The sequence below is a fragment of the Phlebotomus papatasi genome, chromosome 3 (genome assembly GCF_024763615.1).
Source record: "Phlebotomus papatasi isolate M1 chromosome 3, Ppap_2.1, whole genome shotgun sequence".
NCBI classification, from domain to species: Eukaryota; Metazoa; Arthropoda; class Insecta; order Diptera; family Psychodidae; genus Phlebotomus; species Phlebotomus papatasi.
Genome location: NC_077224.1, coordinates 1,151,618 through 1,176,924, shown reverse-complemented (window position 1 = coordinate 1,176,924; position 25,307 = coordinate 1,151,618). Strand labels below are relative to the sequence as shown.

At 35.4% G+C, this 25,307-nt stretch overlaps 4 protein-coding genes across 5 annotated transcripts in view; 2 read left to right on the top strand and 2 right to left on the bottom strand.

Moving 5' to 3' along the window:
- Nucleotides 1-533: 533 nt before the first annotated feature.
- Nucleotides 534-7,361, bottom strand: LOC129806403 (protein lin-9 homolog). The gene is made up of 3 exons (XM_055854961.1): nucleotides 7,146-7,361; nucleotides 5,730-6,774; nucleotides 534-1,741 (listed from the first exon to the last, which is right to left on the bottom strand). Exons 2-3 carry the CDS (start codon nucleotides 6,714-6,716, stop codon nucleotides 842-844), a joined length of 1,887 nt encoding a protein of 628 aa, XP_055710936.1. The 5' UTR covers nucleotides 6,717-6,774; nucleotides 7,146-7,361; the 3' UTR covers nucleotides 534-841.
- Nucleotides 7,362-9,408: 2,047 nt separating this feature from the next.
- LOC129806402 (mucin-2) lies at nucleotides 9,409-10,508 on the top strand. Its single transcript, XM_055854958.1, has one exon. The coding sequence runs from the start codon at nucleotides 9,452-9,454 to the stop codon at nucleotides 10,379-10,381; it is 930 nt and encodes a 309-aa protein (XP_055710933.1). The 5' UTR covers nucleotides 9,409-9,451; the 3' UTR covers nucleotides 10,382-10,508.
- A 5,423-nt stretch (nucleotides 10,509-15,931) lies between these two features.
- LOC129806401 (tyrosine-protein kinase Dnt) lies at nucleotides 15,932-17,792 on the top strand. The gene is made up of 2 exons (XM_055854957.1): nucleotides 15,932-16,113; nucleotides 16,175-17,792. Exons 1-2 carry the CDS (start codon nucleotides 16,005-16,007, stop codon nucleotides 17,632-17,634), a joined length of 1,569 nt encoding a protein of 522 aa, XP_055710932.1. The 5' UTR covers nucleotides 15,932-16,004; the 3' UTR covers nucleotides 17,635-17,792.
- Nucleotides 17,793-21,573: 3,781 nt separating this feature from the next.
- Nucleotides 21,574-25,307, bottom strand: part of LOC129806397 (uncharacterized) — an 86,625-nt gene continuing 82,891 nt past the window's right edge. For both annotated transcript variants that reach the window (XM_055854953.1, XM_055854954.1), the window contains exons 14-15: nucleotides 22,447-22,598; nucleotides 21,574-22,366 (exon numbers count right to left, since the gene is read on the bottom strand). In XM_055854953.1, coding sequence (XP_055710928.1) covers nucleotides 22,243-22,366; nucleotides 22,447-22,598 — 276 coding nt within the window. In that variant the 3' untranslated portion in view covers nucleotides 21,574-22,242. The remainder of the gene's footprint in view (nucleotides 22,367-22,446; nucleotides 22,599-25,307) is intronic.

Genomic DNA, 25,307 nt, shown 5'->3' with positions numbered 1-25,307 from the left:
TTGATGTTGTAGAGCGCCTTCCGTTTCAATATTTCTCAGCAAAATATGGGGAATCGTGTCCCAATGAAATACCTTTTCAAGTAAATGTGGGTCGACAATTACCCCGTTCATGGTCACAAATGTAAAATTGATGCTCTGGATCTGGAGCTAAATATCCAGAAGCAATTGCACACTGAAACAATCAACAACTCATAAGATTTCTAATTTTTCAAGAAAACTCAATCCCAATTTCAAAGATGCCCCACTTTTCCCTATCACTATTCTATCAATGCAATCGGATAGGATATTTCAAGACCTTTCCAAAAAATCCAAATTTAACCAAATTGGTTGAAAAGTTAGTCCTCCAGCGAGCCTTTGAGAGCGAGAACTTTGACTTTCAACAATTCAAAATGTCGATTAGACTGGCAGAAAGCAGATTGTATAACTTCTGTCCCGATGTCCGTTTAGTTCAGACGAATCTAACTCAGGCATATATAATCGTAGCCCCATGAGAGGGATATCAAAAATTCCCGGAAAGTAAAACACCAAATATATTTCTTATCCATATATTTTTTATGTTATAAACTCCAGCGAATATAATTACCTTTGTTACAATTCAATGAAATTTCTCAATATTGAAAATGAATTATTTTTCAATTAAACTTACATCTCTTCTGTTAAAAATTAATCCTTGAAAGTATTTGAACTACGTTTCTAATTTTTTATGCAAGAAAAAAAACTTGAAGAAAAATTAAAGAAAAAAAATTGAATTTTCCTTATTTCCAAATTCAAATTAGAAATTAAATCCCTTAATTTAGGCAAAAAAACTTAAATTTCTACTTTTGAGAAGGTAGTTCCCTTCTCATTTCGTCTCAATAATAACCTTGACCGTCTCCGTGGTCGATCCTTTTGACGATGTCCCTTCCTGTGGTTCCATTTTGATAATCCTGCTAGGCTTTTCTGAAGAAGGTACTGAAGCTGACGCTGAAGATGCCGAAGTAGTTGGAGCCGCCAAATTTCCCAAACCCATTTTAATCTGATGAATATGCACCATGACACATTTGTGGAAGACATCCACATTCTCTGGGCTCAGCCTACTCTTAGTCTCCTCCAGGCATCCCTCCAGGACTCGCAGGACATTTGTGTACTGTTCGGTATTGGATAAACTCGATGCCACCCACATTATCGTGGCCATATCCGAGATGAGACGCACAACTTCGGGATCCTTCACTACTCCATGATTATTATTCTGCACCGTCTGACTGCCCATCTCACGGCACTTCTCCCTCAAGTAGCTGGGCGTCAGCATCGACAGAATCTGCGGCTGTTTGGAAATCTGTGGCGTATAAGTTTGAATCTGATTCAAATTGCCATGAATATTGCGATTAATCTTCTCCAGGGACACCACGAGATTAGCATAGATCTTCTGGGTCTCTTCCGTGATGGGCTCGTCGTAGCTCTTGTGAATGGCCACTTCGGAATTCAAACTCTGCAGACGCTGCAACTTTGTCTGCTTAGACGCCAGCAACTTCTTCGTGCGCACCATCAACTCCAGCAACTTCACCGGATACCCACCAACCTGTTTGTCCGTGGGATACGTCAGATTCTGTGGCTTCTTCAGGTGACTGAACACATCGACACTCAGCATGGGATCATGCTTCCCCAGAGTTGTCAGACAATTCAACGGAGATGCCACAAAATTCTTCGGCAAATTTGCCTTTTGGCGGAAATTTTTTGTTAGACTGCTGATAGGTATTGTTTCCTGTGGACACACAAAAAAAAAGAAATTCCCTCTTATACCTCCTTCTACCACTTCTTCAAAGCTGCTTCAAAGAACAAAAGCCTTACGGCGTTATCACACTTGCACATTAAAATTTTAATATGATTCACATTAATTGTCGCTGGTGAGAGTCCAAATGTGTAATTTGTGTGCTTGAATCATTTTATATTCAAAATTTGATCTATTTGTTGATAAAAAGGTAGACTTGGTCCGCAAAATTTGATATAAATTGATTTATACCATTAATGCGAAAAATTAATGCGATTTTCCCTTTAATTTTTTAATGTGAAAAATATTTATGCTTTAGGCAAATTTAAACTTATTTTTGCAGGCCAAGTCCACTTTTTTATCAATAAATAGAAAAACCCCAAATATTAAGTGACTCAAAGACACAAATAACATATTTGGACGCTCACGAGCAACAATTAATGTGAATCACATTAAAATTTTAATGTGCAAGTGTGATAACGCCGTCAAGCCCCTTAAGCCCTCAATCAGACTCAAATTGATGGAAGCCCTGTAATACAACCAGTATCCAATTCTTGCTTTCTTAACCGATTTTAATGTTTTTTGGGCATTTTAGAAAGTTCATGTATGAGCCATAAAATATTTATTAAAAATATTTGAGGAAATTAGTGAACAATTGGAGTGGACGGGGCAAAAAATGAGATCGGTCTCGAGTCGTCTACCTAGATGAGATCAAAGATCTACAAAAACAATAAATAAAAAAGTTATCGACTTTACCGATCGAAAGCGACACAGTCGTGTTCCGAATTTCATGACCTTTCAAATATAAATCCAAATTCGGTCAAATCCGTTGAACAATAATGTGTCAAAAACGATTAACCTCTTTGACCTTGCATAATTCAAAATGGTGATTTTTCCTGTGAAAGGTGTCTATGCACGAAATGTTCAGCTGAACTAGCTATTGAGGAGCATAATGGGCAATTGAGAAGAGATTTGGAGAAAGGAATAAAATCTAATCTCGAAATAATGTCTAAGTAGGTGAAAAGACAAAAAAATCCATAAAGCTTTAAAAAAAATAGTTACCGCTATTTTATCGATGCAGTCGGATAGAAGATTTCAAGACCTTTCCAAAAAATCCAAATTTAACCAAATTGGTTGAAAAATTAGTGTTCCAGCGGCGGAATGAACTTTGACTTTCAAAAATTCAAAATGGCGATTTGACAAGGTAGCAAAAAGCAGATGGTACAAATTTCTGATTGACATAAATTTCTCTAGTGAGTAGAGGCCATTATAAATGAGACCGAAATCTGATCAATGAAGAACCAGGCTACTTATCCAATACGGTCATCAAATCTAAGGTTTTAGCCGCATGGCTCAATTTTTTAATGATTTTATCAGGTGAAAGTTTCAGAAAAATCTTGACTTACATAATATTTGCAAAAAATGCAAATATTTAAGAGACTTTATATTTGAGGGTCTCATAACAAAAAGGCAAAGTAAGAAACTGCGCCGTAAAAAGGTAGTTCCGAAAAATGTACCGTAAAAAGGAAACGAGACCAAATTAAACTTCATAAGAAAAATTCACAACTCAACAGTTTTTTTCATCATGAAAAATCTCAAGGATTTATCTGACCAAATCTCTATTTCCCTGCTTCCTCCAGAATTAGAGCACTCTCGAAGGAAAAATCTAAAGCATATATCTGACCAAATCTTCATTTCCCTGCTTTCTTCAGAATTAGAGCAATCTCCGAATAGACAATCTCAGGAAATTATTTGACCAAAATACCAAAATTGGTCAGAAGATTTCTCCTGGATCTCCCAGGAAATCACAGATCTTCTGGGATTTTCTTCTGTATTTTGTCAAGAACACACAAAATACCCAAGTTGGTCAGAAAATTTCTATTGCTTCCTCAACTTCAGGCCACGCCTGAAAACACACACAGCTGAATTGTAAAACACAATGATAAAAAACCAGTAAAACTCAATCAAGTTTGAGCTGTGTGTGTTTTAAAGCGCAATCATAACCGTTTAGCAATTGAACGATGTATGATATTAAGAGCTACCTCAAGTGGAGGAACCAGGAGAAATCTTCTGACCAACTTGAGTATTTTGGTCAACTACCTTTTTACGTTTCCTTTTTGCTATGGACCTCTCATTTTTCATCATATATATTCAGCTTTAGTACTGAGTATTAAGGTTAAATGAATAATTAGATTTACAAAAATCCCTATAGTCTACCTTATTACAATTTTTTTACTTTGGGAACTATAGACTAAGCCACTAGTCTAAAATATGTGTTGTCCTAACTATGTTTGTTAGCTTCAATAATGTGGAATATTTAGTCCGACAGATATAGAAAAAGAAATACATTTTATTGTTCTTTCCCACATCGCGGAAAGGTCTACAAATTTTTTGCTCAAGCATGCGTGCGAAAAGTTTGACATTGCGACGATTTTGATAATATCCCATTTATAAACAGCAGTTTATGATAGTTTCCCATTTATAAACAACAATCAAATGCAGGCAATTTTCAACATCTGATGATCAATCAACTGTCTTTAATACAGAGAAATAATTAACTCAAGTGACTCAGAAAATTGCATATCTGCAGGCGATATCTTTGAGATAAGTTACGGAGTCGCAATGATGTATGCAAGATATTATCGGCGTCAATTTTTCAACGGTTCATAAGAAATGCATTACAAATTTGCCGCGTGAAATATATAATATTTGCATACCTTTAGGAGAAAGTTTCAAAAATTATTTTATAAATGAGTTCCCAATAGTAGGCAATTCATATCAAATTCTTTCAATCCGTTTTCACTTAAGCCGGAGAACGGAACTCCCTTGATTTTTTTCCCAAACAAAAAAATGTCTATTAAGAAATTAAAATAGTTAAGCCATCTCGGAAAAACATGGCAATGCTGAGATTTGATCCGGAGTTTTTGGAACGTCAATCGATTGTAGCAGTATGCTACGTTTCTTTTACTAATGTCTGAAAGGTCTCAAATATTCAGCATAAGCTATATCAAATTATTTATGGGAAAATTTTACCTAAAAAATTATCCAAAAACTTCCCGGAAGAACATTGTAGTTTCTTTGTAAACATCTTGAAAAAATATATGTATTTGCTTTGTGACATAGGGCTTCACGGTTCGATTCTCAGTCAAACCAATACCGACGAAAAATTGTAAACATTTTTTTCCACCCATAAAAAATATGAAAATGGAGCAAAAATACTCCAAAGGAAAAGAAAACACTAAGCTGGAATAAAATAAAAAAGCATATAAGATAGGGAAAGAAATTCGAAACATGGCAATGCCTTATGACAAATTGTGCTCGAATCTCAGGAGAGCTTTTTCGAAAAAGTGATTCTGTATCCATGGCATTGTCATGTGACATTGTCAGAAGTCACATATTGGAAATTTCTGGAAATTTGAACGACAATGAATTTTCTAAAACAAATTAATCATTACAAAATCAAAATTAATCTATAAAAAAAATCAATGAATTGCATTTTCTAACCCATTTGATAGACATTGTCAGGTTTCGAACTCACGTCCGACCTATTCGACAATGCCCGGAAAATTACAGAATTCCCCTACAGGAGAGGAATGGCCAGCAAGGAGAGTAAAAGCACTGTTACAAGCAAGTGAGTGACATTAGCTTTGAAAAATGCGACCGATTTTAGTGTAAATTTTTCCCTGTTTTCGTACACATTTCACAAGATATCTCCAAAACCACGTAGGTTGCCAATTTGTAGTTTTCGGTTGCACATTCAATATTAAGTTGGCTTTTATTTTGTATTTATATTTTTTGCTAATTCATTCTACACTGACAGAAAACAGCTAATAAACCCAAAAGTTTTTTCGGTACGCTAGAAACATATGGGAAACATAGGAAATGTCATGCTCCTGGTTACAAGGGTAGAAAAATCCCTGACTCAAATATTTTGTCATGAACTGTAAAAAAAGAAATAAAATAAATAAAAACAAACGCTTACTTGCACAGAGTCAGAGACGACCTCGTAGTCAGGAACGGTGTGCGTTCCCAGTCCTTGCCGCTCAAAGGCGATCCTGTAGGTGTGATTGTGAAAATCCACAGCAGCCACGGTGCCTGTGAAGAGTCCATCCTGCGGCGTCCGTAACCTCGCCGTGACACCCGTGCCCACCGCCAATGGCAGTGGCACATTGGTCGGCATATCCTTCACGAAGGACACATCGCCCATTTTGCGGGTCTGCAGCAGGCGCAGCTTCTGCCTCTTGCGCTCCAGCTCCCGGCGTTCCTCATCGAAGAAGGCCTGAGAGCAACGCCTTGGCTTGCCCATCATGCGCCGGACACGAGTCCACTCCACGCGGGACATTGAACGTGTCACGAGCTGCGGGAAAGACTCCTTCACGCACGCCTCAAAATCCGTGGGATCCTCAAAGAGAACCCGATCGACAGAGCTGTAGAACCATTCGTAGCTGACGAATTTGTGAGCCTTGGGCAATTTTAGGAGGTTCCTCAGGCGCAGCCCAACTCGCTGGCCCATTTTTCTGTCCAGCGGCAACGTGGGGGATGGCGTAGCCAATGGACGACCCATTTGACCACGCATCCTCCCAAAGGTCTTCCCTGCCGATGCTGGACTCTGCTTCCCGGCGAACTTTAGCTTCATGCGGCCACGCTTGATGATGCGACTTGGCGTCTGGAGAACCTTCATGGGGGTCCTTTTGCCCAGTTTACGCGGGGATTGCTTCGGTGGCGGCTTGTCATTGATGATGTTATCATCGTAGAACAGGCGATTCTTCTTCCTAATCCTCGCCGGCATACCACGGGCATTGAGCACCTGAATTGGCTGAGTTGGGGCTGGTTTTGGGGGCAATTTTGTACCCACGCGATGCAGCCCCAATGCAGCTGGCCCAAATGCCGGTGGTTCCCCATCGGAATCATCCACCTCCATATCATCCTCCTTCACCGCCTGACGCAACTTCAAATCCTCCCGTGGCATTTTACTTGCTCACGCAGGAATCGCTCAACAGGAATCCTACACAGTGCGTCCGGACACACTTCAAATATTTGAATTCAAATCAACTTTGAGGTTATGTTATGTTTTCATGCTGGAAAAACACCCTGGAAAACCTCAAATAGCCCCAAATACACTCCCTGATGGACTTTAATGACCCCCATGGAGCCCTTAGACTGCCCCCAGACCCAAAAATGCCCAAAATATGGAATAATCCTTTTGCACAATTCCTTTGGCATTCTCCCCAAAAACTTCCTGTAAATTCCCGCAAAATCCCTACCCCAGTATTATTGCAATAATTCCCTGATATTATCAAAAGGTCTTTGGGGGATTTTCACCCATTTTCTCCCCAATTTTTACATTTTTCCATCTTTGACATTTTGCGTGAAAACGAAAAATTATCGCTGTACTTACGAATTTTCTCAAATGCTCTTTTCGCCCACTTTGCAAATTTTTCCTGCACCTTATCCACTCGTAGGCTGTCCAATGGATCCTCAGGTTCACTCCCACGGGCTTTCCACTTGCACAACACTGAGAAAATAGCTTGGAAAAATTGCAAAAAAATCACGATAATACGAATATTCAAAAAACATCCGCCATGTTGATTTGATTTTGAAATTCTCATTGTCACTTTGGCGGCGCTTTTTTGGCGGCCATTTTTGGAAACACCCCGTTTCTGGCATGCCAGTCTGCAACAGTGTTGCCAACTCTAGGAGATTTTCCCTACATTTAGGAGATTCGAGTGGACATTTATTTATTTATTTATTTTTTTTTTTTTTATTTATTCACTCTCCAAAAAACATGTCGTCAGTTAAATCAGCATTTGTCGTAACTTCCTTTTGACACTTTTCAGGAGACGAAATTTTCAGTTCAGCATTATTTTTATTAACACTTTAAAACCCGAGTCAAAAAATCACGTAAAATACCAAATTGGCATAAAATGCCAGTGTAGATATTCTCCACAAAAAACCAAATTTTCAAGTTTTTTGTTCCGTAAGACTTCTACAGCAGTTCGAGGACTCGTAAATTATTTTTTGAATAAATATTTTCCCATTTTTCTTGTCATTTTTATATAAATTTTGTGAAAATGGACAAAAAATGACAAAGTGAATTTTTCAGATTTTCGTAGAAAAAAAGCCAATTTCTATTGAATTTCCTTTTTCTTAGCAATTTGGTAAGGATATTAGAACACATATCTATATATTTTCTTTGAAAAATTTTCAAATTCTCATTAATTTGCGCTTTTTGTTTAATAAAATTTTATGTGAAGTTCCAATAGGAATTCGGAAAAGAAAAATAAGACGTAAAGTGAATTTTCACCTTATTTTTCTCTGTAGTACCACTTTACAACAATTTTAGGTCTTATATTATTTAATTTTTTATAATTATTTTTACATTTTCACGTATTTTTTAAGATTTTTTCGAATCGTGACAAAATTCAAAAAATGGTAACATTTTTTAGGTTATGTAGAATAAACCATTCAAATGTCCATTTCGGATGCAAACTCCATATAAAAAAGGTGGCATTTTACGCCAATTTGGTATTTTACGCCCATTTTTTGGGTTTTTCCCAATATTTTAAATATGAAAAAAGTTATCAACTATTTTTTTGGACTAAACGAAAGCTAATTAAATTCTCAATATATTAGTGTTATCACTTTAGCATAATATAGAATAGAATTCCTACTATGAAGCTCCAAACTTAAAATTGGAGTAAAATGCCACTTTGGGTTTTTAAAGTGTTAAAAATGAGCCCCGAATGCGATACTTTTGAGTCAAAAGAACGAAAGTGGCACTAATAAACTGTAAGTTAACTCGAGAAAATCTTTATAAAATGATTTAAAAGCTGAAATATTGAGATATATGTTCGATGAAACACAGTAAGATTTTATCGTAACTTCCATCGTTTATAAAGCCGTAACTTCCAATGTATGGAAATCTTAGAAGTTACGACAATTTTCAAAAATGCATTATATCAATTTCAGTGACTCTAGTGATAATAAGCGCCTTTATTTGACTAAATTAATCAATTAAACTCTTATCCCTGTCTCTAAAAGCTTTTATTTCATAAATTTTATTGAATAAATTTTGCGCGACGTGTCGCTTTTTAATTAATGACAGATGGTCAGGGATTTTTTTTTAACTTTTTTCTCACAAATAATGAATTAAAATGATTTAATGTTGCATTATTTGCACTGTCTTTGGATATTTGGAAGAGTTTGTGAACGTTTTATTGAGAAATATTACATTTTTGCTGCAAATTACAAGCCACGCAAATGAGCAAAAGAAGTTACGGCAATTGCTGATTATTGAAAATTTTGTATGGAAATTTGTCGTAACTTCCCCAAAAATGAAAGTTACGATAAATTCTGGGAAATTTTTATTAATTAAGGGCACTTACGACAATTTTTGTGTAAAATAATTTTTAATGGGCTTTTAAAAGTTTCTTTTTCTCAAGTGCGTTTAACAAACAAAATTACGCTAATTCCAAATATGTATACATCACAAAATCGCAAAAATGAAGTTACGATAAATGCTGATTTAACTGACGAAATATTCTTGACGGGCAATACTCCCGGTGAATATTCAAATTTAAATATTTGAAATTTAGGAGATTTTTGGGAGATTTGAGCATCTCATTTAGGAGGAACTATCATCCAAGTATTGGCATGCCAGTCTGCAAGTTTTTCATTGCAAAATATTTTTGTGATATTTTTCACATGGAAAAAAATGTAAAATATCTACGTCAGTGGGATTTTCCTTCTTTTCCTTTCGATTTCCTATCATTTACCTCGTTATCTCGCACTTTAAGTGAAATGACACGTATTTGGGTGATTCTTTGGGCTGTTTTTGTTGTATTTTCTGTGGTGGTGGCAGATGGGAATGTTGCACAGGTGCCTGGAAATCACTCTGTTGGCCAGGAAAAGCACACTGGGCATGGGGAAAAGTTTCTCTACACCGAGGGCGGAAGTTTTTCCAGCAAAGAAACCCAGAAGAGTGTGAAGAAGGAACTGGTGGAGCCTCCTCCGCCAATCACCAATGCAACTTTGACGTCAGGGAATGAAACAAAGGGGATTCCGGGGAATACCACAAATGGTAATAGCCCGGAGAGTAAAAATACCACACTGCCTGATGTGAAAACACCAGCCAAAAATACCACAATACCTCTTGCCAAGGAAACATTGCCGGAGACCAACAAAAATGCCAGTAAAGTGAATATTACGGGAAAGGATGAAGGAATTCTGCATGGAAATGCTACCACAGCAACTCCACCGAAAGTCATCAACGTCACGACACCATCCACAACCACCACAACGACTCCCAGGCCAAAGAAACCAACCCTCACGGTCAGTGTGGTCGATGATCCCAATCTCCTGGAAGCTGCATCAAAGTCAGCTCCAAAGCATCCTCAATCTCCCGAATCAGGGAGATTGGATGTGGAGGAACCTGTAGCTCAGTTGTCACAGGAGAACATTTTGGAATTGCCAGTGAATCATCGTGATTACATTGTTCCCATTGTGGTGCTAATCTTTGCGATTCCCATGATTCTGGGACTCGCCACCGTAGTCATTCGTCGGTTCAAGGATTACTGGCTAACGCGACACTACCGGAGGATGGATTACCTGCTCGATGGGATGTACAATGAGTAGGACAGACTTTGCCGCTAAGCAATATTCTTTTTTTTTCCTAATTTCTTTAAAAAACTATTTTATACCTTGTGTAAATAAAAACTGTAAATTTCAAGTATTTCGAGGAATAAATCCTAATTTCCGTGTACTTAATATTTCTCAAAATCCTGAATATTCATTTCTCTGTCTAAGAATTCCTGCACATTTCTTCATCCAGGAAAAAAGAATTAAATATTTGAACGCAACATCAAAGAAATATTCAATGATGTTTCATATTTTACCCCAGAATACATTTCAATGATGTTTCGTGTTTCTTAAGAAGCTTCCCCGTAGCAAAAGCATAGGAAGAGAAATTACAAATAAAAAATTCCGCTGAAGTTTACTGTACTTTTCTTAGGAAAATGTTGTGTTTCTAAAGAAATTCAGAGTGATTTTTTTCTGTGGAACACAATGCGACTCCAATAACTTTAATATAATGTTAACTAATTATTTCCAGTTCTATCAGTTCTATTGACCTATACTAGATTTGGTACGAAGGAAAATGCTGTAGACTAGGAACAGTCTGAGGTACAGAAAAGAAAAATTTATTTGTTGATAAATTCGGTGAAGGAGGAAACGATATGCGATGCAAAAGCACCAAAAACTCTAGAAAAATGGATCATGTTGGTACAAGAAAATAAGCAATTTGCGGTGAAGAATAAAATCCATGCCACCAACATATAGCGAGTTGGCAATGAGAAGAATTGAAGGTGAAACAATAAGCTAGCTAAGTGAGGAGGGACAGCTCATGCTCAGTCCTTGCTTTTAAAGAATGATTTTAAATAACTCCAACACCGCTCTCCCTTCTAGAGGTATTGAATTCTTTGCGCTACACATTGATCCGGGAATGGAATTGAAAGTTCGTCCAAAAATCGAAATGACAGGAGGCGATTGGGGTGAGACAAGCACGAAGTCGTGCTTCCGAATACTGCAAGATCAGTTCAGTCCAAGAGCTCTGCTGATTACAATAGATGTGCCGTCGTGGCTTTGTAGAAGCGAGATTGGTGAAGCTGGTCAGTAATCAACTGGACACCACAATTTTTCCATTATTGGAATGACAAAGAAAGCAATACTTTGAGAGCTAGAGCAGTGGCTATATTGCAGCGCTTCTAATTCTAAATGCTTTAATAACTAGAGACTGAGAGAAGGGAAAATACGACATGAGGGTAGACCAAATAATTCAATACCTCTAGAAGGGAGATCGGTGTTGGAGTTATTTAAAAGCATTCGTTCAAGATCGATTGCAAACGTTGCAAACCCCATGGTGATAAGAAAAAGAAATTCCAGCCACTGTCTACATCTAGTGGAAAGTTTGGAAAATATTCAGACTTGGCGCGTCTTGCTTGCGGAAATTCTTTTTTTTTTTGTGTTGCTTCAAAACATTTTTTTTAATAAATTATTTTAACAATAATTAGAAAAATGTTTCAATTTGCTGAAAGAGTTTGTGTAATAATTGACGGGGAAAAATCTTTTTTTATCGTTTAAGTGAGAAAATTTTGAATAAATGGTGGACATTTCAATGAATTGATGATAAAAAGTGAAAAATTACCATACTAGTTGGTTTAAGTTCATGGCATTTAAGGCTAATTTTCAAGTATGTTTGAACTACCGAGCGTGGTGAAGTTCTCCAATTAATAGATGGCGCTAGTGCGCCAGCAGAGCAGAGCTCGTCTTTGCGGCGGATAGTGACACAATTCGTCGCCTAACCGTTGCCTTTAATTATTGTGTCAGCCCAGCGAGCACCAAATGCTAAGCTTTTTCAAATCAGCTGAAAACATATATTTTTTCAGCTGAGCTCTGCTGACCTCGAAGTTACACTAGCGATCGCAGTGGCAATTAGTCAAAGTTATTCTTTTTCCCCAATCGAGTGAGAGACTTTAATGCACTTGGTTTTTGTCTTTGCTGAGTTGAGTAGAAGCTAAGGTTAACCTTTTCCATTATTACAATTTTATGATTCTTACAATAACCACATTTGACATTAAAAAATAAAGCAAAAAATTTAAGATTAACAAAAATTTTAAAAAATCATATTTATAATATATTTTGAATAATATGTATTCTTAAACCTTTTCCGACCAATAAATTTAATTTTTTTTGTCTAATTTTATCAAAATATATTGTGAATTCATTTATAAAAAAATATACTTCACCTAAATTAAAATTGCATTGCCAAGAATTCTTGCCCGCTGTGATTTTAGAAAATTAATAACCCAAGAAATTCTTGGGAATTATCAAGATATTTTGATATTTAATGAATTCTAAATTCGAGAAATATTGAAAAAACTTCGGAACCTCATGGAAATACCAAGAAGATCAAGAACATATAGAATTTAGAGCCTCTATCATTTTTATTTAATGGTATACATAGTCTACTCAAAATTATTTGAAATGATTTCCAACAAATTAGCATATTTTCCTGACTTTAAAGGTATTTAAAAACTCTCTTCTAAAAAATATAAATGCATATCATTTTAATTTAACAAATGAATCATCAAATTGAATAAATTTTTCATTTAAAAAAATACGTACAGTATTAAAAAAACGATAACTGTTGGTTTGTTATTTTACCACGATAATAAAAGTAGCTTTTTGCGTAAAAATGCGCTTTAGAAAATTTATAATCGAAAATTTATAAATAGAAAAGTGCAGCATATACATTATGCATATGCATCGTGCACGGATCATACATTTATTTCACTTGTAAAATATAAAACATTTTATAACATAAAAAAAATATATTTTCCGCATTTGTCGCAACAAACAAAAACGCTTTTATGTAAATTTTTCAAGTTAAATTGTGATAAAACAATTATATTTTATTTTGTAGTATCCATAGAAATTTTTTTGTAGTATTTTTAAAGGCATTATTGAACTCATTAACTCTTTCCGGACCGCAGCATATGCTGCAAGCCAATTTCACTTTTTTTTTAAATCAAAAATATCTTTGCTCAGAAATTAATTGAGGTCCTACAAAAAATATTTTACATTTAGACATCCTTATAGTTTGTAATCATTCACAAGAATAGGATTTTTATCAGTTCTGAATAATTAAAAAAAAAAACATTGTTTTCCACAAAATATTCATATGCTGCTTTGTGTACTCAGAGTCCCAAAAGAGGCGAAAGAGTTAAGTGGGGGAGTCACAACTTTTAAATGGATTTTTTTAAATGCATCTGCAACTTTATTTACCATAAAAAAGTTAAAAAAGTAGAAAAATCCTGTTTCAAGATCAATTACAATAGTTGTGACCGACTGTGAGCATAATACATCAATGGCTGTTCCAGGAAAGATGCCAATATTTAATTGCGAAAATTGAGGAAAATATACTTTTTGCAATAGAAAAAACATATTTTTCATAAATAAAGAATAATTTTATAACCCCCGACTGAATATTTGCTCAGAAAAAAATATTTTTTTTTCTCGGGAAAATAATGACGCAATTCACTAAAAAATGCAACATTTTTGGTCGGGAGTATGTTTAATACTCTTATTTGACCATTCTCTATAGGCAGCATACCGCAGCATAATTCCTATAATAATATAAGTAATAAAAATCGTGATTATAATATCCCCCAAGTTGATAAATAATTTCAGGGGAAATTCCAAGTCCATTTTGACATTTTGAGAGAAAAAGAAAAAAAATGAAAGAGAAAATTTGCTGCTAAATGCTTCCTGGCGCCATCTACCGGCAGTATTTAGTTCTGCCATCATCCACTGCGAGCGCTAAACAGTGCCATTTTCATGTATTTGCTTAGCACTTTTTGTTCGAGAGCTGCTGATTGGCCAGCAGACCGATTCAGCAAAAAAATGCTGAAAATCCTATTTTATTCTGCTAACTGTGCTCGCTGGGAGGTATATCTGCGGTTTAAACCGACGAGACTACATTACCCCATATAGAAATGTATTTATTGGCTGTGATTTACCTTCTCTTCTGAACATGAGAGCAGTGCTCATTTTGTTCAACTTGTTGCTTTCTGAATGTCCTGGGTACCTGTCGGATCTTTTGGTTAGGGGGGGGGGGGGGTACACTGTTTGTGAATGGCATTGTACTCTTTAACTCCATTCCGGCTGACAATCGCACTTCTGCGGATACTATTCGGCTGCATTTTCAGTCTGGACCTGGGAGTAATTGACTTTACTTATTTTTCTTTCTTTTTCTTTCTATTTTTTTTTCTTCTTTTCACAGTTTCTTGTCATTTTTTTGTTCCTTTCATTTTAATTTCTTTCTTTTTGAAATCGTTTTAATTTTTTCTTTTTCTCGCAACTGTAAGAGGGTTGACCCTATTGTTGTGATGCAATAAATTGATATTGATATTTATTTCTCTCAAACAGATAGGGTCCGCCCCTCTTGCATTGTTTGATAAATATTGTCATTGTTAAATACTGAAGTTTAAGGACAGCCCAATTCTCTACAATGCTGCTGGTCTTAATCCCTGTAGGGGAATTCTTCTATAACCGTATGGCATTGTCATATAACAAATTTGGAATTTCTATTAGGTTAATTCTGGAAAATTGTTCGAAAATTGCGACACATTTTAATTACTGTGAGCTTCAAAGAACATTACATTCCCTAAAATTGTGGATTTTTTCAGGAATACTTTCGGAAACGATACTGGATCTTCCATGGAAGTGCTTCTTGGATTTACTAGAGAAAAGAACCGGGAATTCTCAAAAAAAAATTATCTAAAATGGAAAAATCCATGGAAAATCCTATACATTGAGAAATCCGAAAAAGTTATTCCGGAAATGTTTATTTTATCCTGCAGTATTGATCCTAAATTGGTGTAAATATTGCCCTTTTTAAGTGTATTGGGGGTTAAAGTTAACCTCTTTCATGTTAATTTTACCCTTAAAAAAGGTGTAAAATTAACATTAAAAAATGTTGATATATTTTTACCCCTAGTGTTAAAGTTATGAGGAAAAAAATTAATCGCAATCCTGTTTTTTCTCAGTATATAGTGAAATTTCCAAAGGTTTTTTTCATCGTGGACGTTTTGCATTTCATTCTTTGAAAATTAGAAGGGGATTATTCACTTTTTTAGCGAATTTAAGATTATAGTGCACTTAGAAAATTAAACAAATTTTCATGATAGAATTCACTAAACTATTTCGTAATTTTTTTCAAAATTTTACTATTTTTCGATTATACAATTTGTTTAAAATCAAGAGCCACAAAATAGGTTCATCGTTCATATTTTCGTGAAACAAAGGACTAGCTCAAGCAAGTTGATTCGATGCCGATGTCATTCTTCCAGGAAGATTTGCCCATGATTTTTAGAATGACAGGGAACCAAATCAGAAAAAATATTTTGAAAGGTAAAAATATGGTTCTCATGTTTATATTAATGCTTAAATTGCGATAATTATTTATAAAAAAAGTGAATCTATCGCGATTTGATTTGTCATATAAACCTTCCGCGGAATCTTCCACAGGATTTCCATTGGATAATTTGAAATTTCAAATGCGCCGTACTTTCAGGAAATTTTTGCTATGGGAATGTTTCAATGATGTTTCGTGTTTCATGTCAAAAATGGTGAAGCTTTGTTGTGAAACATTCGTGCAATGTTTATGTTTATTTTTCTCTTGTGATTCTTACTGAGAAAAATGCATTTAAAAGTCATTTCCTGTCCCCTTTTGATCCTCCTCTGTGTTTGCGGTACTCAGAGCTACCTGAATGTGTATACAAATGTCCAGGAAGGACAGAAATTGCTAGGTAAACAGATGATTTTCGTGCAAAGTAGGGTTAGGGATCAGAAAAATTCCCTTCTTTCCAGGTCTTTCTGCAGAAATCTTCTATATCCGGGCAGGAGTTATAAATACTAATGCTCTGGACTATGTAATCAATATCCCAAGTCGTATAAGCAGCATACTTATTAACTGGCAGAGCCTCATTGGAAGACCAATTTCCTATGGGATCAGCGTGTCCAATTCCCTGCCATCGGCTATTTCTGTGAATCTCAACATCACAAAAAGTGGCTACATCCCAACAGAACTGGAAGCATTTCAGCTTCAAGTGGTGTGTAGGGAGGGAATTAACGTTGAAGCTGATGTCAATATCACCATCCAGGTAACCCTCAACAGAGCTCTCAATAATGTCACGGAATTCACTTTGAGACGGAGGAAAATGTGCTATACGTCGGTGGTGTCGGAAGAAGATCCAATTGTGAGTAATTCTGTCCCTCCGGAAAAGTCAGAAAATGGTTTACTAGCCATCTGTGTCGGTTGTGTGGTATCCTTGGTAATAGCCACGACTCTCATGTGTATTGCTCTCTGCTTCCGGAATTCCCTGACCTATCAAAAGTCCACTTTCAACAAGATTGAAATGCTTCCGGAAATCCCAAAGGCACAGAAAACTGTGCCTCCGCCGCCAGCATCTGAGCCCCAGGAGCTCCATCGGAGGATATCTGAGTTGACAGTGCAGAGATGTCGAGTACGTCTATCCAGTTTGCTGCAGGAAGGAACTTACGGGAAGGTCTACAGAGGCACATACAATGATACAGATGAGGTTCTGGTGAAAACTGTTGGTCAGCATGCTAGTCAGATTCAGGTGTCTCTGTTGCTGCAGGAAGGCATGAGCCTGTATGGAGCTTCCCATGCTGGAATCCTATCTGTCCTGGGAGTCTCCATTGAAGACCATACAGCACCATTCCTTCTCTATCCAGCTCCAGATAACACCCGAAATCTCAAGCTCTTTCTGCAAACTCCCCTCGCTCGAACACTGACCACCATCCAAATTGTCCGGATGTCATCTCAGATTGCACTGGCTCTGGCTCATCTGCATAGTCATGGAGTCATCCACAAGGACGTCGCCACTCGGAATTGTGTGATAAATGATGAATTGCGAATCAAATTAGCAGATAATTCCCTGTCGCGAGATCTCTTTCCAGGCGACTACCACTGCCTTGGAGATGGCGAAAATCGACCCATCAAGTGGTTCGCCCTGGAAGCTCTGCAGGAGAAACTCTTTTCCGAAGCTTCGGATACCTGGGCTTTTGGGGTATTCATGTGGGAGCTTTGCACATTGGCCAAGCAACCCTACGCCGAAGTGGATTGCTTCGAGATGGAGCACTACCTCAGGGATGGCTATCGCTTATCCCAGCCCGTCAATTGCCCTGATGAACTATTCGCCATTATGGCCTACTGTTGGGCACTGCTGCCACATGAAAGACCCACCTTTGACCAGCTGGACATCTGTCTCCAGGACTTCTACTCTCAAATCACAAAATACGTGTGAAAGTCTTCGTCTTCAGTATTAAAGAGAATTAAATGTTATTTAAAAGGCTGATGTGCCGTGTGTATTGTATGAATGTGCTTTTTTACATGCTCGGAAGGACCTGAAAATCCTCCTTTTTTCGTGGAGTTAATAAATGTACAAGTCTCTTCTACAGGGAGTTTAAAATTCTTTTCTTTACCACGTTTCCTTGTCTCATTGATCTCCATAATTTTCAAAAACTTATTGTAAGTATATAATTGATTCACAGAAAACACAAGGAAACATATATATTTTGCCCTTTCTGTCAAAATGGAGGACGAAAAAAATCGCAGTTTTCGATGTTTTTAATTGCAGCCAACTTCACACTATATTCTTTTAAGTTTTGTGTTTTGTTATGTACGATTGCTCCATGAATAGTGTTTTTTCAGTGGCAAATACCTATTGAAGTGGATGTAAAATCATGTGAAAATCGTCACATCTATAAACTCTAAAGAATTCTGGTAAGATTTGCATGCTTCAATTGAAATCTCTTAGTCAATATTTCGAAGAGAATATTTCCTTCACGCGCAAGGAAAAAACATGGCTGATTAAAAGCTCTCCAGGGATGGCCCACTATGCTTGGACGGGCTGGACGGCTTCTTTTGTAAAGAGCTTTCAAGAATAAGTAAAAAAAAAACATTTCCAATAATTCTTGCTTCTAAAATTACCCCCTTTGCTTTATTAAGTAAGTCTCCTGTGGCTATGCAGCCATAGAACAGGGTTCAACGTAAATATGACCTTTAGATTTTTAGAACTTTTTAATCAAATAACAACATAAACTTTTATTCCTCTGGTTGTATGTTTCGATTTTACAATATGTTTTACATTTCATTGGGGCTAGGCCAGTCAGAAAGAGAGAGCAAGATTGCCAAGCAAATCTAATCTGCTGTATGGCAATTTAATTTTAACCTCATTTCATAACTTCTCATAATCACCACTCTAGAAAATTCTAGAAAATTTTATTCTAGAAAATTCTACTTAGAGTCCTCTACAAATTGTACTTTAAAACTGAGATCTTACGAAGTGTACCGCCTGATATCTCTAATGTGGATCAATTAACTTAGAAAAACTTGAAAAATTCTGTGTTGAATTTCTTCGGTCATAGGTTGGTCAAAATATTCGCACAGGATCGGTTTCTTAAAGATTAGATAGGGTTGAATTTGACCGATTTGGACTATTTTTTTGCCTCTACTCCGGTAATATTAATCTTTTGGACAAATAAAAAATGAAATTACGAAATAGAGGAGAGAGAGCATTCCGCGAAATTTTTTTCGGTAATAGAGTAGGACCAACTAGAGTATATAATTAGAAATAAATAACTAGAAAAAAATCCGAAAGCCTAAATTGGGAATAATCAAAATCCTGAAAAGGATGGAAGTATACAGAGACATTTCCCATAACTCGGAAAATATCTCTATGCTTCCAACACGCGCGGATGCAATCGTGGGATAATCTACGTATCTGCGCCGGAGTCTCTCGACATTTCATTTTTTATACGTTTTTGCATAGAGGTACTGAAGACTATTGGCAAGTTTTTTCCAAAAGAGAATTAACTTATCAGCCTAATATATTTCGAAATCGTGCATTAAACGTATAATAAAAATACATATTTCATAATGTTCGCCGATTTAAGTCGCAGTGCAATATCTGCAAAATTTTTACAAGGAAAAGTGAAAAATAGCTTCACCTTTTATTAGGCTTGATTGGCCCCTGTATCTACGACACTTCAAGAATTCAGGATTTTAGCCTTTCGAGACTTCAGCTTTCAGGATTTTGCTTTCATGATTTTGGCTTCCGGGGATTTTGACTATTCGAGATTTAGACTCATTCGGGATTTTAGCTTTTGAGATTTAGGCTTGCGGATTTTCAGTAGAACCCAATTATCCAGGTGTAGAATAAGACCGTGCAGTGGGCTGTTCCTGTTTGCCTCAAAATCACTCTAATTAAAAGCGAAACGTTTCATTTTAAAAAAAAGTTCGCCTAAATTGATTTAAAAAATAAAGAAATCCGTGAAACCATTTTCACGCAAACTCAAAAAATATAAGTTTAAATATTAAAAAAAGGGTTGAATTTTATCAACCATTTAGATTCTGCTCCGGTAATAATAATCTTTCGGTCATAAAAAAAAGAATATTCGAGTCAAATAAATTACCAACCGGTATTTTACCAATCGATTACCGATTGAGAGAGAAAAAGATACAGATAATTTAGTTGAAAATTTCAAGACCTTTCCAATAAATAAAAAATTGTCTAGACCTGTTGAAAAATTAATTTTCTGGAGTATTCTTTAATTTTGACCGTGGGAAATTCGAAATCGATTTTTCCGTCAGATAATAATGGATGACATTTTCGCATAAACGAGTTCCTTCCAAATTATTTCTGAAAGCCTAAGAAATTATCGGATCTTGTTTTGGGTTTTTCATACTGGAAGTTTTTGTCAAGTTCTTGAATGCCTCGAAATCTTCGTTAAATCCAATTTTAGTGCGTTTTGTTTGTCGAAATTGAATGGATTATTTATCCATTCTATCTAATTAAATCATAAGTGAAAATTTTAAATTTTGTCTGATATGCTGATAAGACCTCAAAAGACTAAGTTAATATTTTTTTTTACGTTTCTTACCCTTTGACGAGTGTTACCGAAATAGAGACCAAAGGTGTCCAGAGAGAGTACCAAGCAAAATATTGTACTTTTCTATTCTATTTTTATTTTCTATTTTTCCACATTTTTATACAATTCATTTTATTTCTACATTTATTCTTAACGCATATTCTTTCGGAAAACTAACTTTTAGGGGAAGTGGGGCACCTTTGAAATTGGGATTTTTCTCCTAAGTGGAATTCAGCCATATCATAATGTGATTTAGCTTCTCAATCTGTTTGTGTAGCTAAGGCTTAATTTATTTTTTAAAAAAATAGGTGAAAATCCAAATATCAAAGATGCTTCAGTTCCCCTTATAATTTATTTTTTAATTCAATTTATTTAAAAAAAATCCACAACAAATAGGAAAAAAAAGAAACAATGTGTTGTCACAATTTGATCCAATCAATTTTTTTCATTCGAATAAAAAGCTCAATAATATTGGAGTTCTTTTGAAAAGGTTGTATTTATTTTCATAAATTTGGCCAAAAATTGCTAAGTTGATTACGGTCTTGACTAACTTTAGATTAGGATTTAACAACTCTTTGATTTTGCTCATAAATCGAGTTCCATTTGAAGTGAAGTCTGGAACCAATCACAGTAGCGGTGAATCAAGTAGCCTAGTGAAAATTTTAAGTAAATTTGTTGTAACTTTTTCAACGACATTCTTTGAGTTTACTTTTGGAATAATTCTTTACCATGAACACCATGAAGCAGAATCACTTCAAAGATAGGCAGGTGGAAATGGGTTGAAATATCTCCCATCCAGAACTTCCATATTGTGATGTGCATCTAAGTTATTCAGTCAAGTTCGTCCGGTATTAAAAACAGAATATTTTAGATTTAGAATGCAAATTAGAATGATTAAATTGTGAGGAACCTTTTCGATGTTACAAGAAATCGCAGTCGCTATTAAGAAGTGAAATATGCTCCAAAGGATAATTCTTCCACATCCCCTGTTCATGCTAATTGGGGGAAATATTGGTGAGTACCTGATTATACCTTCTGTATCTTGCAATTAATTACCTGAATTTAAGTCGAAAGTACCGATGGCAGATCTCACAGATATTGCTACGAAGGTATCTCTGACACCAAATTTGGATGCACTTCTCATGGGCATACCTCAAACTTCCGCGACAGTTGCATCCAAGATCAATCACTGGCCTTTCACTTTGCCAACAAATTCGACACGTTTTATCCTGGTTCCATTGGGAATTTTGAAAAGACATTTTGCCAAAAAAAGAAACAGAAAACCAAAAAAAGAAAGAAAATACTTCGCCAACTTGGATTATTTCGAAGCAATTTTTTATTTTTATAAAAATTATTTGGTTAAATTATTACACAATTTTTTTCTTTAATCATCCCTCGGCTTTTTATAGGATTGATAAGAAAAGTATTAACAGAAAAAAAACAAATTAAAAATTACATTTTATCTTTTATCAGTTTGTTTACTTCAAGAGTTTTAGAAGTTGTTTTTTTATACGTTAGAAGAGAGTACTTTATCTCATTTTATGAGTTTTTTTTTTCATGAAAAGGCTTTTATTTATATAAGAGTTATTTTTTATCGTTTTTCCTTTTTGTTTTTTTTTAAAATATTAATTGCACCACAATATAAAATAAAATATTGGTAGAAAAAGAATCTCAAAGTTAACGACTAAACATCTAATAAATACACATTTATGCAAGTTTCATACAATTAACTTTCTTCATCACGGTATAACATGTTTTGTTTTTATCACTAAATCTACGTTATTAGAAAGTATTACAATTTTTTTTGTTCTGTCAAATATTCAGTAAAATTTTCAAATATATAAAATAGGAAGGGGGACAGTGAAACAAAGAGCAGTAAAAAAAACAATAACACGAGCTGATAACAAATGGCTTTAGCAACAATGCAACTCTTTTCTAAGGAAATTTTGACTACACATTTTTGCTTTCTAAAATTGAGTTGTTCATTCAGCATTCCGGAAGCGTCGATAGATTGATTGGACGTAGGTGAAGACGCACTTCCAGTCGGGTTTTCGCATCATTACCATGTCCTCGACATCGAGAAGAGGCGCGATCCCGGCTTTTTCACTTAACAAAAAAATAAAAAATAAGAATAAAAATTGAGTTTTTCGGTTCAGTAACAATTTTGGGTTCCGGGGTAAACTTACTCAGCCACTCGGAAAGCGAGTGTGAAGTTGTGCTTGCGTTGCTGGGGTGTCAGGGCACTGTAATCGAAAGCGTCCGGCAGGAAGTGATGAATGAGTGCACAGAATGCTAGTCCATCACACCAGCTCGTTGAGAAGTTGGTTATTTGAACGTTCTGAAATAATGTTTTAACGTTAAATTTTAAAGGATTTTTTTTTCTTTTGGTTTCGAACAATTAACTTTAAACTCAATGACGTCATTATAAAAAAGTTCAAGCATTTTAAAATTTTAACACAATTATTATCACAAAATAAATGAATCCTTATTCGGATTTTTTGCTATTTCTCGAATAGGTCGATAGCAGTAAGTCGGCGGTAGCCGCATCATAAGCATAGAACGGAAATATAACTACAGTGGGACCTCGATAGGTCAACCCCCGATAGAGTCAATCTTTAATAGAGTCAACAGCTATTTTTTTACTCTATGGTAGGCCTGAGATAAAAGAAAAGCCGAAGTAAATTTGGTGGTGCCTGTTGGCATTCTTCGAAATGCCGCGAAAATTCACGTAGAGAAAATGAGAGTTTTTTTAATGTGAAAATTGTTTAATTCCTTAAAGTTAAGTCATTTTCACAAGAAAATCCTTTTAATAATTTAATTTAGTTGAATACAGTTATTTGGGTTAATTGTGAATAATTGTCGATATTACAACAAAAACATTGGGATGAAATTTTGAGCTGGAAGACTCATATTCTTTTGAGCTGTCCCAAAATTTAGGATAGATTTGAGAAAAACCCTTTTGTAGAACACTATTTTGGTTAATAAGGAATGCAAAAGTACATATTACAAGAAAGGACACGACCTGTTAATAAGGATAAAATAGAAAAGAAAATATTTTGTTGCATTTCAGAGATTTTTTGCAACCGCAGCGCCGCCAGACGTTTATCAAGTGAGTCATTTGTGTCTCTATCTCTCTCTCACAGTTGAATTGCGCGCGATTCAAGAACTTTCCATTTAAAGTGATATTTGAATTTAATTTTAATCCGTCTTCCGACAAAGATATCAAGAAGACAATTTCTTTCTATAGTTTTTATTTCTGTTATGTCTTTTTGGCGCAAAAATATTTATCATGGCACCGTGAATAAGCGAGATTAGTGTTACCGGTATGGCTATCTGTAATTTCCGATATTACACGACTTTTAACGAGCACAGGCCTGCTCTACGGACTCCGATAGAGTCAACTAGGACCCAAATTGACTCCGATAGAGTCAACTTTTCCATTATTATTGAACTAATAATATTGCATAACTTTTTCGAAACTTATATCAGTGTTTTGGTGTATCAATGTAACGTTTTTAACACAAGAAAAATAATATTATTATAAAATTCGTATATTATGCCCATCGCACCAGGGGCATGACATTTCCTATGTTTCCCACATGTTTCTAGTGCGCCAAAATTGTAGAATGTATTAGCAAAAAAATATAAATACAGAATAAAAGCCAACTTAATATTGAATAGGCAACCGAAAAGCCCAAATTGGCAACTTACGTAGTTTTGGAGATATCTCGCGAAATGTGTACGAAAACAGGGAAAAATTTACACTAAAATCGGTCACATTTTTCAGAGCTAATGTCACCCCCCTGCCTCGTACAATAACTTTTGTTTAGTAAACATGTTTTTGACATTTCAATGAGAGTGAGTGAGATCTAAATCTAGTCATCTCCCTCAGACGTATAGAAAATTTTGAAAACATGTTTACAAACAAAAGTTATTGTGCGTTGAGCATTAACCGTGTAATCAAATTTCGTCAAAATAATTTTTTTTCGTGATTTTAAGCGTTTTGACCGATTGAAAGTTCTCTTATCTTTTCTCACTTGTCTTAAGATTTTTTTTTAAGCCCTATAACGTGTTTTCCTGTAATCACAAAAAAAAACGATTTTGGTGGTGAAAGGAAGTGGTAGGGAGGAAGGAAATGAGGGTCATAATAATAATCCCCAGGTTGACTTATTAGGGGGTTATCTGAAGACTTCAAATAGATATCTCAAATCATTTACACTCAGTCCCGGCATTAAGTCCTTTGGGATTATGCACCTGACGAAATTATTCACATACAATTATGCAAGTTTGCCTACCATTGGGAGTCAATTTATGAAATCATTTTTGAAATACGCCTGAATGTATACTATTGTCCGAATAGAGTAAAAGTAAATTTTTTAAATATTCTAACCATTTATTGAAGAACTCTGGCCAAAAATTACTGTTTGTTCATGCATTTCTATTAAACAGTTGAATCTTTCTGTTTGAACCTTTTTTTTACTCCGCACGAAATTTGTTCTACGGCCGATTTATTTAAAAGAAAGCCCCTGCGGGTATGCAAATTTTCTCGATGCGTAATGTCATTTCGTGCGTTTTTTCGGTCCCGGAAATGTGCTTAATCCCGGGACTGAGTAGCGCCCATTTTTCAGAATAAGAAGAAAATGAGAAAAATTGGTTTTATTGCTCTTTTTGTGAAGTTTAGAGCCATAGTTTATGATATAACAAAAGGAACAATTATTATCAATCTCTTCTTTCATACAATAAAAGTTTAAAATAAATTCTAATTAATAACGTTAATTGCATCAACATTTTCAACAATAAAATATCTACCGGAGATCTTCTAAAGAAAACGTGAAAAAAGAAATCTTTAAGGCACCATTTCCTTATCTTAACATCGTAGATGGACCTCAATATTATCACATGAATAGTTTTTTGAATTTTTTTTTCGGACTCCGATAGAGTCACCGAATCCAATTGAGTCAACAGGCCTGGAAATAATTAGTTGACTCTATCGAGGTTCCACTGTGTGTTGAATGAAAATGAATGTTTTTATTTATTTTTATTAACT

Bases quoted from the DNA above. Each gene is read 5' to 3' on its own strand.
- LOC129806403 (XM_055854961.1), bottom strand. From the start codon at position 6,716: ATGCCACGGGAGGATTTGAAGTTGCGTCAGGCGGTGAAGGAGGATGAT. The intron at 1,742-5,729 runs GTAAGCGTTTGT...GTGTGTCCACAG, and splicing joins TCGTCTCTGACTCTGTGCAA to GAAACAATACCTATCAGCAG.
- LOC129806402 (XM_055854958.1), top strand. From the start codon at position 9,452: ATGGAAAAAAATGTAAAATATCTACGTCAGTGGGATTTTCCTTCTTTT.
- LOC129806401 (XM_055854957.1), top strand. From the start codon at position 16,005: ATGCATTTAAAAGTCATTTCCTGTCCCCTTTTGATCCTCCTCTGTGTT. The intron at 16,114-16,174 runs GTAAACAGATGA...CCTTCTTTCCAG, and splicing joins GGAAGGACAGAAATTGCTAG to GTCTTTCTGCAGAAATCTTC.